This window comes from Pan troglodytes, chromosome 10 (assembly GCF_028858775.2).
Source record: "Pan troglodytes isolate AG18354 chromosome 10, NHGRI_mPanTro3-v2.0_pri, whole genome shotgun sequence".
Classification (NCBI taxonomy): domain Eukaryota; kingdom Metazoa; phylum Chordata; class Mammalia; order Primates; family Hominidae; genus Pan; species Pan troglodytes.
Genome location: NC_072408.2, coordinates 14306236 through 14321015, shown reverse-complemented (window position 1 = coordinate 14321015; position 14780 = coordinate 14306236). Strand labels below are relative to the sequence as shown.

The 14780-nt window shown below is 53.5% G+C and overlaps 2 protein-coding genes across 3 annotated transcripts in view; one reads left to right on the top strand and one right to left on the bottom strand.

The window, feature by feature from the left end:
- CLSTN3 (calsyntenin 3) overlaps window positions 1-6420 on the bottom strand; it is a 28737-nt gene extending 22317 nt beyond the window's left edge. Inside the window, exons 1-6 of one of the 2 annotated variants that reach the window (XM_016922879.4) lie at window positions 5913-6420; window positions 3480-3602; window positions 2858-3053; window positions 1091-1299; window positions 674-823; window positions 236-421 (exon numbers count right to left, since the gene is read on the bottom strand). In XM_016922879.4, coding sequence (XP_016778368.2) covers window positions 236-421; window positions 674-823; window positions 1091-1299; window positions 2858-3053; window positions 3480-3602; window positions 5913-5976 — 928 coding nt within the window. In that variant the 5' untranslated portion in view covers window positions 5977-6420. Of the gene's footprint in view, window positions 1-235; window positions 422-673; window positions 824-1090; window positions 1300-2857; window positions 3054-3479; window positions 3801-5912 lie in introns of those variants that run through there. The other variant, XM_016922878.4, reaches the window with a different exon arrangement.
- A 1362-nt stretch (window positions 6421-7782) lies between these two features.
- RBP5 (retinol binding protein 5) lies at window positions 7783-12691 on the top strand. The gene is made up of 4 exons (XM_001164007.5): window positions 7783-7888; window positions 8173-8351; window positions 11642-11743; window positions 12198-12691. The coding sequence occupies exons 1-4, from the start codon at window positions 7816-7818 to the stop codon at window positions 12249-12251; spliced, it is 408 nt and encodes a 135-aa protein (XP_001164007.1). The 5' UTR covers window positions 7783-7815; the 3' UTR covers window positions 12252-12691.
- Window positions 12692-14780: the final 2089 nt, after the last annotated feature.

Here is a 14780-nt window from a genome sequence, read left to right as displayed (position 1 = left end):
TCTCGCCCTACCATTGTTCCACCATGCAGCTGGTGACTGTCTGTGCGATGACTATGCATCTTTGCCAAAGACATATGTACCTGCCTTTTGGGCCACAAAAGCTAATCGTGTCACAACCTCTACGGATAAACACCTGTGGATGGCCAGAGGTGATGTAAAGCAGAGTCTTGGAAAAGTCTGGACAGAGGTTGGATGGGAAGGGATAGGCCTGAGGCAGTGTTGGGGGCACACCTACCACAGAGTTTCCGCAGCGCCCGCTCTGAGTAGTTGTCACGGTCACAGCCCTTGGCCACATGGCTGGTCTGCAGCTCTATGGTGGCCTGAATGTTCCAGAGTGGTTCATCACAGGTCTCCAGGTGGATACCAGGGAACAAAGCCAAGCTCCCAGCACCTGGTGCATATTCGATCCTTTTGTTCCAGCCTGCATGGGTGAGACAGAGAGGGTGATGGGGAGAGAGAAGGGTAAAGCAGCCTCCCCTCTCCATGCTCCTCTTGCCATGTCCATGGACAGTTTGGGGCTCCTGGCAGGATGGCCCGGCTACAGTAGATAGCTGCAAGCCTGCCCCAATATCATCCAAGCCCTAGCCTGGCCCCCATGATTGTCAGAAGGGACAGAAAGAGAGACCAAGAAAAAAGATGATTCACAAGATGGGGCACATCGCTGAGCTCTCACCTTGCCAGCTGGGTTTACAGGTGGGCTTCACCTGAATCTCCACCTCAGCATCATCTGCTGCCCGCTTCTTCCCACAGTCATAAGCTGTCACTGTAAACTTATAGAGCCTCTCACCACTGTACTGCAGCTTCTCTGTGTTCTCAATGTTCCCTGGGGTGGGGTCAGGAGGACAGAGCATTAGAGCATTGGAGAAAGCCCAGGGCAGGGACGGGAGGATGTCCGAGATCATCGGGCAGCAGGCAGGTTAGGCAGCAGGACGCTGGGAAAAAGGCATCTGGGAGGAGAAGGCTCCATTTGGGAAGAAGGGTGAGGTGAGGGTCTGAGGGGCAGAAGTGGAGAGTGCAACCCTGGGTTGTCCTGAGGGAGGTGGGTGCTCAAGGGGAACTGGGTGGCCAGGGAAGCCAGGGGTGGACTCACCATCATTGTCAATGAGGAAAGGGGTGTTGGGTGTGAGAATCTCATAGTAGCAGATCTGGCTGTACTGGGGGGAGCAGTCACCGTCAATGGCTTCCACCCGAAGGATGCGATCGTACAGCTTCCCCTCTGTCACAGCCGCACGGTACAGCCGTTCCACAAACACTGGGGCAAACTCGTTCACATCGTTGACCCGCACATGCACAGTGGCCCTGCATATACCAGAGAGAAGGAGGGATGAAGACACGTCAGCCAGCCTCGACATTATACATTGAGATACAGCCTTGATACAGCACACCGAGGTACAGCCTCGATACGGTACATCAAGATACAGCCTTGATACGGCACATGGAGGGACAGGTTCGATACCGTACACTGAGATACAGCCTCAATACTGTACACCAACAAACAGCCTCAATATGGGCACAACGAGATACAGCCTCATACTGTACACCAAGGTACAGCCTCGACACGGTACACCCATATGCCAGAAAGGAGCAAGCAGGAATCCCGACGGACAGCCAGAGCAGAAGGGAGCCTGCCCATCTATCCCTGAGACTGAGGCAGTCAGCACGCTCCTCCCCACCCCACAGGGCACCAAGCTGCATCAAAGTCATGCCAGGGAGAGGACAACACCAGAGGGAGGGCCCAAAGAAAGGAGGACTGATGTAGGGGATGAGGAACAAGCCCCAGGGGTGCTCAGGAGCTGATTTTGATGACTTCTGTGCAAAATGCTATGGGTCAGGGTGCCAAGAGGAGGGGTAAGGCATAAAATCCAGCAGGGCCTTCCTTCACAACAGTCAGATCTGGGGGGATAAGCAAGGAAGATGCAGAGTAAAAGCCAAATTAAAACCAGCCATAAGAAGGGAAATGGCATTTGTACAAAGGTCACAAGTCATCTGACATGTCTGCACAGTACGTGTGGGCAGTGCTGCCTCCCGCACATGTGGCCCCTCCCTAGTCATGCACCGGGGCAAGCAGAGCTGGGTCGAGGCCCTTCATGCTGAGCCCTGCCCCCGGCCAAGACCCAGGCTCCCAGGCCCCAGAGGCAAGGGTCCTATCTTCAAATGGGAAACTGAGTCACAAAGAGCATTTTATCTCTAGTGCCTCTTAGTGGCTCAGGAATCCTGACTGAAGATCTTTCTCTTATTCTCAAATAAGAAGTTAGCTGGCAACAAGCGTAGGTGTCCCAGACCCGAGCCTCTTTCTTGCTACAACCATCGCCTGCCCACCCTCACCTAGAGCTATATGTGTATGATAGGGATCGTGTGTGTGGTATACACTGCAAATAGACTGGAGGGGGCAGTTGAAAGGGATCTGGATGCATGCTGAGTGTGTTCATCCTCTTCCTTCTTGCTCTCCTCCTCATCATTATGCCCATGTACTGAGCCCTTCAACGTGTATCAGGCACTGTGGTGCATGCTTTCAACACAAACCATCTCCTTGAATCTTCACAGCAGCCTTCTGAAGTAGGTGTCATCACAATCTCCATTCTACAGATAAGGAAAAGCAAGTCCAGAAAGGCTAGGCTGCCCAAGGTCATGAGAGGCAAAGCCAAGATTAGATCCACTGAACTCTACTATACGTTTCTGTCACCTTGCCTGAAAGTCCCTAAATCCTAGGAACAGCAGGGGATGGGGTTCCCTAAGTCCTAGGAACAGCAGCGGGTGGGGGTGGATATTCGATGACCGCACGGACAGAGGACGGTGGGCTTGGGAGCAGGGAGGAGGACCCTGCAACACATGGGGCAGGAGACAAGGACTTCCTCACTTGTGGGACTTCTTGGTGTTGGCCCCGTCGGGGCCCTCGCCACAGTCATAGGCCTGGATGGTGAAGGTGTGTTCCTTCTGGGCCTCGCAGTCCACAGGCTCCTTGGCCCGGATCAGCCCCTCTCCTGTCGCCTTGTCAAGGATCACAGCCTCAAAGGGCACCCCAGACCCATGGAGCCGGAAGCCGCAGATCTCACCTGGCAAAGGGGAGAAGGGGAGGAGTGAGGCTGCTGTGTCTCCTTCCCCACCCTCAGCCTCCCCACCTGGGGTCCAGCTCCACCTCTCCTCCCAAAGCCCTGTCCCTTCTCCTGTAGGCATAAAAGCATTCATGATCAAACACACAACTCTAAGCCCAGCTTCCCTGAGCAGCAACCTCCCAGAGCCTCCAGACCTGAGATCTGACAAAATCATGATGTGTTTAACCCTTGCCTGGCCATGTCCTTTTCTGGCATCCTTGACTCAATCTCCATTCTTCAGTGGAGACCATTCCCCTCCTTGAGCCCACTTTTATCTTCCCTTACTTTCTCATCACTCCCAGGACCTTCCCTCCCTCCCTTGCTCTTGGCCCTCCCACCCACTTTTCTCTGTCCTACCCTGCCTTGCCATCCCCCAATCCCAATTACCTGCATAGCGCAGCGGGGCATCCTTGTCCAAGGCAAAGAGTGGTGGATTCAGTAGGACCGTGTTGTCATTCTCCATGACGATGCCCTGGTACTCTGCCTCAATCCATGGCTTGTGCTTGTTGGCTGGCCCCACCCCAGGGAGAGGAGAGGAAGCACCTGTCAGCAGGGCCTCTACTCCCACAACAACCCTTGTTGACCCAGACAACTCACACCCCAGCACCATCACCTTTTCCACCCCCTATAGGAGCACCTTACAGGAGGCGGGTGGTTGAGGACAAGAAATCAGCTACTAAAGGAGTCAGAGGGTCTGCGGGAGGTCATAGCCTTCTCCTATAGCAGGGTAGACAGTTCCCATGGAAACAACCTGCCCTGGGGGTGAAGAGGAGGGGATCACTATCTCCGTGGGAACCATGGTCAGGAAGTGGAGAATGTTCTTTAGCGATTTCACGTGCTAGAGAATGGAGACAGGGAACTTCAGGGAGCAGTGGTGGGCTGTGAGAAGGCCCTGGGAAAGGGAAGGGATAGATTAAGGGCAGAATTGAAACTAGAAAAAGATCTAGAAGCTTCCTGAGCTCCTGATTGCTTATCCTCCTCCCAACTCATTTCAGTCCTGATCCCTTCACTCTGCACTTCTCCCAGCCAAGCCCCAACTTGAGGCCACTCTCCCAGAACACAGGATGGGGAGAAAGGAGAGAAGTGAAGATATATAGGACAGAGGGAGGGGGCAGAGAGGGGCAGGAATGGAGCAGAGGAATCAATGCTGAGCAACTGGACCCAGCACAGCCGTCATCCTAAGGGATTATCGGGCTGGCCTAGAAACATGACAAATCCCGTCCCTGCTTCCCACCCCCACACCCAAGAGAACACATTCGAAACCGACACATTTCTATGTCCTCCACAAGACCATCAAACCACATTCCCTGAAACCCACTTTTTATACAGAACTCAATCCCAGTTCTTATCTACCCCATCCCTCTTCCCTTCAACCACCAGCCAATTCAGAATGGATGTGGGACTCATCAGACTCCAAATCTCCCCATCTTCTACCAGATTCAGCCTGGTGAGGGGCTGTGGGGAAGCATATTTCCTCCCCTTCCACATCACCCCCCACCCCAGCCTCCACGCTTGCTCTAATCCCATCATCATGCCAACACCCAGGCTCCCAAAGCACAATCATGAGGCAGAGGGAAACTGAGTCCCCAAAAGGAACCTCATCCCCAGTATCTCACGGTGAGCAAGAAACCCTGATTTCCATTCTCTCCTCCAACCACACACCAGCAAGCCTTTGGCATGGGAAGGCTTTCTTACTGATGACCACCATAACCCCTTCCTGAATGCTGAGGAGAAAGCCACAAGATGGTGCACAGGAGGCGGTACAGGAAGTGGCAGGAGGCTAGGAGGCGAGGCTGAGGTCAGAGATGCAGGCGAGGAAGAGAGAGCCATGGAAGGGCAGGGCTGGGCGCCCTCTGCACAGCTCCCCCTCCCACCCTGCTTGTCTTCCCAGGTCTCTGAGCCTCTGTTTCCTCTCCTCCTGGCCCCCTGCGGTCTCTGCGTTTGCTCCCTTTCACTCCTAGGCTCCCGGGCTCCTCCCTGACTCACTCTTTTCCTGATTTTCCTCATCCCTTCCTCTTTTTTCTGCCTCCACCTTTACCCTTTTCCATCCCCTCCTTACCCCCTCCCACGCCTCATCTCTGGTCTTCTCCTTCTCAGCTTTCCCTCTCATATTCATTTAGCGCCCCCCACACACCCACTTCTGCCCTTTCCTGCCAGTCTCCATCCTTTTCCACCTACCTGAGCCCTCTGCCCGCAAGCCCTCCCTCCCGTCCTCCCTCTCCGTCTGTCCGACAGCCCCGCCCAGCTGAATGTATCCGCTGTCTGCCAGAGAGGGCAGCTCTGGTAACCCACAGCCCAGCTGATGCAGGCAAAAGGGTCTGAATGCAGAGGCACACGCAAAAACATACGTGCTCCGAATTGCTGAACTGCAGCAAATACTTTCTCCCCAGGATGGGATGGAGGCGAAGCAGATGGATCTGCCACACACCCTTAGCATGCGCCAGTGAAAGGGAGAGCCGCGGGGAGAGGCCTATCACCCGCTCGGGGGCAGTCCTTCCCAGACCCGAGGTAGCCACCAGCGTGTAGAAATTAGGGGAAGGGGAGAATAGAGACACCAGGACGGGAATGGAGACCAAATGGGAGCAAGATGACCAGCAAGAGAAACGCATGGGTAGAGATGGACCAGAAAGGAAGATGTAGCTGGGGGAAGAGAAAGAGAGGAGACGGAGCAGGTCTGAGAACGGATGGGAAGGCGGGTGATCAGAAGAGGGCCAGACACCTGTCAGGTGCCAGGGAGCCTCGACACCTCCTTCCCACCCCTACCCCGCACGGCGCTGCCCGACGCCCCTCTTTCGGTACCCCCACCCCCACCTCACTCACCTTTGTTACAGGAGCAGGACGCGAGCAGAGAGGCCAGCAGAAGGGGCAGCAGCAGGAGGGTCATGGTGCGGCGTGGGGCAGGGCAGGGCCAGGCGTTTGCCTCCCCTGGGAGCCTCCAGCCTGCGGATTCCACCTTGCGGGAGGGATACAGGGGGTCTCCAAGGAGCGGGGTTCAGCAGGGCAGGGACGGAAAGAAGCCTGCCGCCCACACTAGTCCATAAAGCGGGCCTGGGCAGATCCCAATCTGGGTAGCTGAGGCGGTGGACTTGCAGCGGCTTCCCGTTTCCCCCAGCCCAGCGTCCTCACTCTCTCACTCCCACCCCAACCCCGCTACTGCAGGATGACGTCAGCACAGCCGGGCAACGATTGATGGGGCCGCCGGCCAATCAGGTGACTGGGGGGGGGGGACCAGGTGCTGCAGCGGGGGAGGGAGCCAATGAGACTGGGGCGTCGGGGCTGGAGAGCTTCAGGGCTCCTTCCCCTGGCTGCAATTTGGGGGAGCCGAGGAACTGCGGGGGCTGGGGAGGAAGCTGGAGAGCCACGGAGGGGGTGGGAAAGAAGAGGGACGTGGGGAGAAAGAAGCCAGAAGCCAGGGGGTGGGGAAGAGAGACGTCAGCGGGACCTGAGGGCGGCCAGGAGGGGTGGCACCGCGTCACCCCGCCCCCCAACTCTGCATAACCTGTTTCCACAGCCCCTTCCATCCACAGATCCGTGCTGCGTGCCCTCTGGGAAGGGTGAAGTAAAACCCTCAGTCTGAGCCTGAGAAATCCTGGCATTTGTAGCCCAGGGCTGCGAGGAAGCCACAGGGCGGTCCGCAGGGCGGTATCGAGGCTCTGGGACCCAAGGAGGGGCAGGACGTCGTGCACCCCTCGCGCACGCACCTGTCGGGACCGGCCGCCTCCTCCTGCCTACCTGCCCTGCCTCCTTCGCCCCGAATTTCACCTTAAACCATGATGAACCAAGCCCAGTGGATTCTGAAGCCCGGGACGATGGCAGGTTCGAGAGAGAATTGGGCAGCTGGGGGCGGGGCACAATATTATTTAGGCGCCTCCACCCCACCTTCACAGAAATACATCTGGAAAGCATGGGCTGTCCTAGGGCTGGGGACTGGGGGTTACGGTCTCATCGATGACTCAGAGGGAGAGAAAACCCCCTGGGTCCCAAGCCAAAAAGAATAAAATTCTCTAGAATAGCCAACAAACTCCTCTCAGGCTGTCTGTTCCGGACTTTGAACTCAGCACCCCTCGGGCTCCACCTCCCTCCTAATGGCTCTTTAGGACCAAGAGTCTGGAATGCCACTTTGGGGTCCCAGTTGAGCACACTACCTGAGGGAGCTCTGAGAGCCAGGCCTACAGGGTGCTCTTCATGGTGGCAGCTGGCCATCCTCACCCCCTCCCCTCACATCTTCCAACATCACTCAGTCCCAGGCTCTCAGGATATTGTTGGAACTCATCTCCACCTCACACAGCCAGACCAGCCTCAGGTGTCTCCCAGGAAAGACTGCCCCTCAGGCCCTGGGACGGTTCCCAAGCCTGCCAGAAATGAGGTGGAGGCCAACACTGACCTTTGGATGGCTGAGTTTTGGATGACTGACAGCCCCAGATCCTGCTCCAGGTTCCTTCCTCAGGAAAAGCCAAGGTCAGGCGCAACTTTGCCAAATCCCTGCCCCTCCTTCAGGCTGGAGACACCACCCCCAAACTCACCATGCGGGGAGGGAGGAAGTCTGGTAGAGACTCTTATTGCAACAGGGCCCCAGCCTTATAAAAAGCCCTGGTAACCCGGCCATTACACATCCTGTCTCTGTGTGTGGAGCAGGCTGGAATCTCTCAGCCTCACCTGCCAGACAACACCCCCTCCTTCCTCACCCTGTCTCCTGCATTCTCCTGAAACCTTCATCCACACAATGCCTCCCAACCTCACTGGCTACTACCGCTTTGTCTCGCAGAAGAACATGGAGGACTACCTGCAAGCCCTAAGTAATGGCCTCGCCCTCCCAGACCCCTGTCACTCCCTTTCTCCCCTCTTCCTTCCTGCTTCTTGGTCCCATGGAGAAGAGGGAATGCCCGGGGTCGGACACTGTGGAAAGGCTCAGGCGGCTGGCACCAGACCTGGGATCCATTTCTAACCAGGGATTGGTAGGAGGGGGTGAATCCACAGTCCCAGACCCAAAGAAGGGAAACTCACAGCCCTGAGGGGCTGCTGCAGGCAGAGGAGCTCCTGGCTGGCTAGCAGCACCCCTACTAACAGGCAGCCCCCACAGACATCAGCTTGGCTGTGCGGAAGATCGCGCTGCTGCTGAAGCCGGACAAGGAGATCGAACACCAGGGCAACCACATGACGGTGAGGACGCTGAGCACCTTCCGAAACTACACTGTGCAGTTCGATGTGGGAGTGGAGTTTGAGGAGGACCTCAGGAGTGTGGACGGACGAAAATGCCAGGTACATTTTCCCTGGCTGGGCGGTGGCCGGAAGGAGGCATCACGGGAGACTCCTAACAACATGGGGCAAAACAAAGTGACCTTCCCCAGCCAGAGCAGCGGGGAGGAGGGGAATGGTCACCGCAGCAGGGAATGCAGTCCCCAGGATACCAGTCTCCAGAACTAACAGGTCCTGGTGCTCCCTGTCTCTCTCCCACTTCTTCCCTGCCCCCTCTTATCACCAGCCCAAAGGGCAAAGAACAGGCCAACCCAGACCGAAGAGCAAACATTTGCCCACCCTCCAGCCTGTGACACTGTTGGTCACCCAGAGTCCCTTTTACTTTAGCATCAATAACTTCACTCTCCTGCATTTCTTTCTACTTCTTACATATTCCTTCTTAGCCTCCTTTGCAGATCCTAGTCCTCCTATTAATCCTTTAAACTGGAGTTTTCTCCGCAGAGTTTTGTTCTTAATGTCTTCTCCCTTTTGTCTGCCCACTATCCATAGGCTAAATCATCTACACCCATGCCTTCTGCTTCCATCTATAGGCTGCCCTTGGCATGAATTCTCCAGCCAGAGCCATCTCCTGAGCTCCAGGGCAATGTTTTCAACTGCCTACAAAATACAGTCGGCCCTCCATATTCATGGGTTCTGCATCCACAGCTTCAGCAAACTGCAAATGGAAAAATATTTGGGAAAAATAAAAATAAAAAATAACAATACAAAATGATACAAATAAAAAACAATACAGTATAGCAACTATTTACAGAGCATGTACATTGCATTAGGTATTATAAGTAATCTAGAGATGATTTAAAGCATATGGGAAAAGTCTGGGCGTGGTGGCTCACACCCATAATCCCAAGACTTTGGGAGGCTGAGGCAGGCAGATCACTTGAGGCCAGGAGTTCAAGACCAGCCTGGCCAACATGGTGAAACCTCATCTCTACTAAAAATACATAAATTAGGCCGGGCACAGTGGCTCACACCTGTAATCCCAGTACTTTGGGAGGCCAAGGCGGGCGGATCACCTGAGGTCAAGAGTTCGAGACCAGTCTGACCAACATGGAGAAACCCCATCTCTACTAAAAATACAAAAAATTAGGCAGGCATGGTGGCGCATGCCTGTAATCCCAGCTACTTGGGAGGCTGAGGCAGGAGAATTACTTGAACCCGGGAGCCAGAGGTTGCAGTGAGCCAAGATCATGCCATTGCATTCTAGTCTGGGTGACAGAGCAAGACTCTGTATCAAAATGATAATAATAAAGTATACAGGGGGATGTATGTAGTTTCTCTACAGATACTAAGCCATTTTATTCAGCAGATTTAGTGGGGTGGGGGTCCTGGAACCAATTTCCATTTGAATGCCAAGGTCAAATTCAAATTCACTGTCTTCCTATCCAAACCTACCCCACTTTCATATCTACTCTCTCCACTAATGGCAATAACCAGCCAGGCCAGAGACCTGGGAGTCATGGTCAATATCTCTTGTTTCCTTACCTCTAGGCTCCCAGCACACACACACACACACCACCACCACCACCACATCTAATTGGCCAAGAAATCTTTGTAGCTTTTCTGCATTACCCAGTATAGCAGCTTGCTAACTTCAGATGGCCGTTGAATACTTGAAATATAACTAGTCCAAATCTAGATGCTGTAAGTGGACTTTCAGACAATGCCAAATAAAAAGCATTTCGGAAATGTTTATATTGGCTGCATGCTGAAATAATAATATTTTGAATATTTTTGGTTAACTAAAATATATTATTTAAATTCATTTCCCCTATTTCTCTTTACTTTTCTAATATGGCTCCTGACCCATTTTATTTCTGTTGAGCATCACTCTTCTAAATGGCTCTCCTGTGTTCCCTCCTAACCTTTCTCTATCACCACCCTAATTCAGGCCTTCATTTCCTGGTGCCTGAAATTGCTTTTTTGTGTTTTTGTGTTTTTTTTTTTTTTTTTTTTTTTGGTAGAGGTGGGGTCTCACTGTGTTGCCCAGGCTGGTCTCAAACTCTTGACTTCAAGTGATTCTCCTGCCTCAGCCTCCCAAATGCTGGGATTACGGGCCTAAGCCACTGCACCCAGCTGGTTCTCAGGCTTAACCCTCCTCTAATCTGCATGCTGTAGCCACAGGGTCTACTTAAAACATAAATGTGATCATGTCACTCTCTGACTTACACCCTTTCAGTGATGATCTATTACATTACATCATCTGTTACACTTAACTCAGCATACAAGGGTCTCTGTGAATCAACTCTTCAATTGCCTCCACCACATATACTCTAGGTTAGAGCCCTTCAGAACTAATTGCCTTTCTCTTTTACCGCTATTTCTAGCTGTTTCTTTCCTTGCTAGAAATTTCCCATTCTCTCCAATCTAATTAACTCCCAACTTCCTTAAAGATTTCACTCTGCCCGCCCCACTGCCATCCCTCACTCTTGCCTGGTGTCACAGTTACCTATTTACTGATCCTCTATCTCTTCAAGACTCTGAGCTCCTTGTTTGGGGCCTATCCTAAGGGAGAACTCAATAAAGGTTGATTGGAATGCTCAGGCCCAGAGGGGTTGACCCTTTATTTCTAAGGATACTTCAGCTGTTCTTGAAACCGAGAAAGAGGAGAAATGAGATTACCTGGTAGGATTCCCAACCAATCTCTCTTTTTTCTCAAAAGTCCCTCTAGGTCAGCCAGAAGTATCCAGAGGAAAAAGTCTCCATTCTTCATAAATGCCCTCCCCAATTTCACCTCTACTTATCCTGCTACCACCCCTGCTCTCCCCTAAAGGTCACTGTAGACAACTTTGGGCCCCCCTCGGTGACCTTTAGGAGTGGGAAGCTGGGTGTGATGGTTCATGCCTATAGTCACAGCACTTTAGGAAGTGGTGGCGGGCGGATCACTTGAGCTCAGGAGTTTAAGTCCAGCCTGGCCAACATGGAGAAACCCTGTCTCTACTAAAAATACAAAAATTACCCCGGTATGTTGGTGCACGCCTGTAATCCCAGCTACTCTGGTAGCTGAGGCATGAGATTCACTTGAACCCAGGAGGCAGAGGTTGCAGTGAGCCGAGATCCTGCCACTGCACTCCAGCCTGGGTGACAGAGCAAGAACTCGTCTCAAAAAAACACAAAAAACAAAGAGTGGGGTGGAAAGGGAGTCCTGCTGAATCAGAGCAGCTCCCTCGCTCAGTGGAGGGGCTGCAGCAGACAGTATGTGCTGTGGAGTAAAGGGGAGCCCGTTCAGAGTGAGACGGGAAGCATTTTGAGTGTCCTGCCTCCCAATCTTTCTTTACTCCCTCTTTCCCCTATAGACCATAGTAACCTGGGAGGAGGAGCAGCTGGTGTGTGTGCAGAAAGGGGAGGTCCCCAACCGGGGCTGGAGACACTGGCTGGAGGGAGAGATGCTGTATCTGGTAAATGGGGTGGGGGCTGGGTGTCTGGGAGAAGGGCCTCCAGCTATAAGGCATCCCCTTGTCCAAACCAGATAGGTCCACCACTCTTCCCCCAGCCCAGCCCCAATCCCTATCCAAGGAATTGACCAGGGAGGGAAAGCAAAAGCACTGGGAGGAGTGGGGAGAGGAAGAAACAGAGTGGCCAAGGTGGGCCCTGGCTACGAGTCAGATGAATGCCCATAAATCATCACTGGCGAGATGGAGGCTTCAGCCACTCACATCCCCTGACCCAGCCACCTTCCTTCCTGAGGGGTGGAAAGTTGAGGATGTGGAATAATGATACAATTGCCCATATATCAAACACTCAAGCTGCTGTATCCGGAAGGAGTAAATGGAGGTCAAGGACCTTGAGAAAGGGGCTCTGGCTGGCAAACGCCCTCTTTCTCTCTCCCCCTCACTTCCCCTCTCTCCCCAGGAACTGACTGCAAGGGATGCAGTGTGCGAGCAGGTCTTCAGGAAGGTCAGATAGCCGGAGAGGAGCCAAGATCCCTCCAGACAGCGCCAGCCCACAGACCCTCTTGTTGTGCCCCCTTCAAGCCCAGATTGTGCCAGGTCAGCTGTCCCTTCCTCTGGCCACCTTTCCTCCCTCTGGGTCCCTCCTCACCCCTCCCCGTGTTAATCTGTAACTTGCAGCCCCCAGGCCAAAGTCCTTTCTCACACTCCACTGCCCAATAGTGACCTCACTTCCAGGTCAAGGTCTGGCCTCCCAGATGAAAGAAGCAGGCAAAGGGAAGGAGCCCCTGAGAACAACCAATCTCCGCTCTCTCCTGTCCATTTGACCTCTTCTTTTCCTTCTAAGAAAGAACTAAGCTTTGGGCATTTGGCGATTAGTGAAAATTCTATCCTGATGGACTTCTGGAAAACTGTGACTGGGGTTCAAGAGTTTAAACAGGGGCTACCGGCAGAGTCTTTTTGTCCATTTCTTTGTCCTTATTCTTGAGAAAGTCTCATGTGCTCAAAAAAACCAGGCCCAAGACACAGCCCCACACACACAGGGTTCAACGGACTCCACGGTTCTGACATCTGAAGGCATCTGGCTATTTGATACTTCCATCCTATGTGTTGGGAATGAGGGACGGAATGGGGTAAGACCTTTGTCCAGTGCTTGGGGAGGCGGGGAGCTTCTAAATGGTGACCTGTCCTCCGTGTCTGCTTTGGGAAGGGCAAGCAGCAAGAAAGCCAGAAAAAGCTGAAAAAGGAAGTAGACGGAGGATGTGAGGTCAAGGAATAAAAGACAGTAATACAGGGGTGTGAAGGCATAGGAGGGAGAAGCCCAGCAGTCCTGGCTATAGGGACCCTCTGCTCAAAGGCCAGCAAGGCTGGAGACCAGAGATAAAGAGGAGAGCTGAGGACAGCAAGGGTCCCAGAGTTGCTGCCTTGGAAAACAGCCCAGAAGGGTGGAGCTGGCTCAGGGTCAAGGCCAGCTCCAGCCTCTGGCCTCCTCTCCAGCTCCAGGGGCCTTGGCTCTTTCAGAATAAAAGTCCTAGGGGGGCCAACTATCAGAGTGAAGAGGGCTCAATGTGAGGGTGGGAAAAGAGCCTGGGGGAAGGGTTGAGGAAGTTGGAAAGTCCCTGGCCCTCATCACATGAAGACTCTTGCCCCATCTTCCTGCAACGGCTGGGCCCTCCATGCACACAAGACAGTCACTAGGGCTCTGGCCAAGAACTAGGGGCTTGCGATACTGATCCTACCACACGCTCTGGAATGAATTTGGAATAGAAAAAAAAAAAGGAACTCAGGGTTGAATGGAAAATCTTATTCCCCGCCCAATCTCTGCAGATGTCCACAGTAGAGTGGAAAGCCCCTTCTTTGCAAAGCCACCCAGCAGAAGCTCTGAGGGCTGCTGGAATCCACCTTGTCCCATTCCAAGGCACAGGAGGATGCTCCGTGTGTACTCGCCCATTGCCCACATCTCCAGATCAACACAGTGTCCTTGCTCTTGAGTTCACAGTGCATGTCCAAGCCTCTTCCCACAGGACGGTCCTCCATGCCCTTCAGTGACCATGCTGGTCAGTGGAGTCTCGGCAGAGGCCTTGACTCAGGAACTTGTAGGCCCCCATGGTGGGTTTTTCTAAATATTTCTATATATTTTTATTTTTCCCCCAAAGGTTGACACTTCTTACCATGGTGGTTTTAAGACCCAAGCTAAAGTGGGCTCAATCCCTCAAAACTCCCCGTGATGTGGGCGTCCAGAACATGGCCACTGCAGGTCCCCATCCTCCACTCGACCACACTTCTCCAGGGGCCAGACCACACCCAAAGGCCTGGAGATCCCCTAAGGGAGCACAAGCATCAGGGGAGGACTATGCAGCTTCAGAGGCATCTCCAAGAGGGTGGGAGCTCGACCTGCAGAGGGGAGGGGACCGCTGTGGGAAGCTGGAGCTGCTGTTTCCCCTGCGGACACTAGAAGCCAGGGATTCTCCAAATTCAATCCTCCCTCCTCCACCACCTTCTCTGATATTCCATTCCCACCACACACACACACATACACACACACACACACATAAACACACACCCAATCCATGTCCTGGTCCTCACAAGACCATTACCCCTCATTCAAATCAGGTTCCATCTGTCCTCAGAGGGAAGAGATAATCACCAGAGGGACCAAGATGTGAGTGGAGAAAGGGCAGGGGAGGGGACGAGGGCCACAGACAGGTGGGTCCCACACCAGACCCTCCCAGGGACACACAAAGTTGTGGAGTTGACTTGGTTGGCCAGAGTCTTAAACTCCAGGGATATGATCAGGAATCCAAAATGTTTATTTCCATATGGATGGAATAACTGTGCTCTCTAAGTCAGCCCAATGCAGGCCCCTGCCCCACTCCCACTCCACCAGGCCCAGATTCCAGCTGGAACTCCAGATGGTCCCTGAGAGTCTGCAAAGACCAAAGGTCAATTCAGAGCCCTGTCCCCAAAATAAACTGAGCAGAAGTGGATGGGGAGGACGGGTACAGGTGTGTGACCTGTGAAGCAGAGGACCATGTGCTGCCCAAGG

What these genes read in the sequence shown, in the direction of transcription:
- RBP5 (XM_001164007.5), top strand. Translation starts at nt 7,816, where the DNA reads ATGCCTCCCAACCTCACTGGCTACTACCGCTTTGTCTCGCAGAAGAAC. An exon ending in TGGACGGACGAAAATGCCAG is followed by an intron (nt 8,352 to 11,641) that starts GTACATTTTCCC and finishes TTTCCCCTATAG; the next exon opens with ACCATAGTAACCTGGGAGGA. An exon ending in AGGGAGAGATGCTGTATCTG is followed by an intron (nt 11,744 to 12,197) that starts GTAAATGGGGTG and finishes CTCTCTCCCCAG; the next exon opens with GAACTGACTGCAAGGGATGC.